This window comes from Fulmarus glacialis, unplaced genomic scaffold (genome assembly GCF_000690835.1).
Source record: "Fulmarus glacialis isolate BGI_N327 unplaced genomic scaffold, ASM69083v1 scaffold39884, whole genome shotgun sequence".
NCBI classification, from domain to species: Eukaryota; Metazoa; Chordata; class Aves; order Procellariiformes; family Procellariidae; genus Fulmarus; species Fulmarus glacialis.
Window position 1 is genome coordinate 949 of NW_009206852.1, and position 2,640 is coordinate 3,588.

At 45.1% G+C, this 2,640-nt stretch overlaps 1 protein-coding gene across 1 annotated transcript in view; it reads right to left on the bottom strand.

The window, feature by feature from the left end:
• The window catches only part of SATB2 (SATB homeobox 2), a gene marked incomplete at its 5' end in the record, with an annotated part of 39,759 nt that overhangs the window by 306 nt on the left and 36,813 nt on the right, over positions 1–2,640 (bottom strand). The window contains one exon of the mRNA XM_009575902.1: positions 1–787. This exon is cut by the window's left edge and continues 306 nt beyond it. Coding sequence (XP_009574197.1) covers positions 332–787 — 456 coding nt within the window. The remainder of the gene's footprint in view (positions 788–2,640) is intronic.

Sequence of the window (2,640 nt, forward strand, 5' to 3'; positions counted from 1 at the left end):
TATATACACACAAAGTTGTAAATTTTCCTTCACTGATTTCATAGGACTTTTTCTTCCCATTTACTTGCTTGATGTCTCTTTCATAAGTGCAAGATTAATGAAGGCATAATCCTATGTCATTACAATGATTACTTCAGTCAAATGTAGAAGTGTAACACTCGAGTGTCTGTGTCAAGGCGATGTCTGATCGGGCAATGCTGAATTCATTCGGTTTGCACATGGATCATGTGCATCGGAAACAAACAAACAAAAAGTAAAAAGAGAAAAAAATTAAAAATAAAACCAGAAAATCCTTGGATCAATGTATTGCTTTCTGCGCTCCTATCTCACATTATCTCTGGTCGATGTCCGCTGGAGCCGCCTTGCTTTTGTCGGGGTTCTCCTCCTCAGGCTCCACTTTGTACATTTCCTCAGAGCCCTCCTCGCTGTCGTTCTCCTCCGACTCCGTCAGCAGCTCCTCATCCTTGTACTCTGCCACGTCAACCACCGTTCCCAAATGCTCTTTTAGCTTCCCATGGTGCTTTACGTGGTAACGTTGGTTCTGGAAGAATTTGATAATGGTGTGTTTGGGGAGATCCAGCTGAGCAGAGAGGGTGTGGATGGCTTCCTGATCAGGGTAGAGACCCACGTCATGGATAAAGCTTTGAAGGATACCTAGAGCTTCCAAGGAGATTTTGGTACGGGATCTTGGCTTTTTGGCACAACTGTCCTCAGCGGGTGGAGGAGGAGCCTCTTCTCTGGGTGGGGAATTCTCCTTCGCAGGCTGGGACTGCTGTCTGTGCAGCACCTACAAGATCAAACAGACACAGACTTCATGTACACGCTGACTCCCTCGGTGCTTGATAAGGGCACTTGTACAGGTCTTTACATAGGGTCTACTTTGTTTTGGTGAAGAAAAGTACTAATTAATATTCATTTTCCACTACCTTTCTTACCTGTAGGACAGCTGCACCAGTAACTACAGACTGAGAAGAGAAAGTGATATAAAACACAAACGATAGAAAATAAATATAAAACCTCAAAATAAGTAATAAATACAAAATGTAGGTAATAAAAAGAAATATAAAATAGCCAAAATAAAAATTAAGTCAAAAGGTATTACAGTCTCGTGGTCATGATGACTGGCCAGTTGTCCCACCTCAGACAAATCATTCTCCCGCTCTGCTCCTCTTCTCCCCTCTCCTTGTTTCCTCTCGTCTTTTGAGGCTAGAGACTCCTACCGTTTCTACAAGATGCCAAGTACCACAAAGGCCTAATCACACGTGGGTTTGTCAGGTGCTACTTTATCATGAATAATGATTTGGCATTAAAATCCATCACAGCTGCTTTATGACAAAAAAAAAAAAAAAAAAAAGGTCCAGGCAGTTGTTAAGATTTCCCTTCTATGAAGAGCGACATCGTAGTCGGTTCAGTTGCTTCGCAGAGCTGGCTTTAATGTATCTCTTGAACAGATTTCTCTGTATTACATCTGCATTAATTTCACTAGTTGAGGAGTTCTGAGTTCAAATAATTATATCCCTCCATTCTGAGAAAGCCTCTGGGCAAACACGGTTTTCAATCTTGTAACAGATTTTCACCAGCAGTATCTCCTTTTCGGCAAGTTTAAAGAAAGCATATGTAGCTCTTAATCTTCCTAACAGCCACTTAAAATTACTAAGAAAGGGCCTTGTGCAGCCCTTATTCCAGGGGAAAAAATACCTGCTCTGAATTGTTAGAAATACAGAGGAGCTCCATATGCTTTCTTTAAAACCAAATCTATACAAGAGAGATTACCGGCAAAAATCCCCTACAGGATTGAGGGCTGTATTTGCCCAGAGGTTTCTTCAGATGCAGAGAAATAATTATTAGAACTCAATGCTACAGAGCTAACAAAATCAATATGGATAAATATTTCCTGCCACAAATAAGAGGGAATGCTGGCTCTTCACCCAAAGAAGAAAACGTCTTTGCTGCAAACTGTAACATCCAGAAAATCAACCCTACATTAAAGCTCTCTAGAGGGAAAAAACCAAGGATAAATAATGGAAATATGCTGAGAACTTGCACTGAATTTTACACACGTACGGAGCCCCCAGTAAAACGCTACACTAGTCAAGTTATTACTGCAAGACGGAAGTCCACTGTGGAATATCAGCCTGTTATGCAAATACATAAAAAGGCTCTGTGCTGAAGAGCCCTTTATTCACTTCCTTCATCAAACGTTGCTGTCATAGTAATTTATAACATCAGTCCCCGTTTTCGAAAAGCACATCAAAGTCCCCAGCCACTGCCCACCGCACACGTGTGGCCGAGGAGCCGAACCCGCAGGAGATGGAGATGCTGCGGAAACGACCCGACCTGCAGCCTGGCCAAGGGACTGCCTTTCTTCTGCTGCACCTGACGGCAGCAGGAGGCCCTCGGCCGGCCAAGAGGGGCTACACCTCCAGCTGCTGCTCAGCACCCGGCACAGAGGCAGGGCCCGGCGCCACGTCCCCAGGGCCTCGATGAGCAGCGGGTGTGCGTGCGAGGGCGTGCACGTGCAGCCGCACAACTGCACGTCCCGCCGACTGCAGCACAAGTCACTGCTGCCGCCGCCGCCGCGGAGCGACGCTCGTGACAGTGACAGAAAGCACCCGAACAAGGAGGCAGCTTCACGGCAGG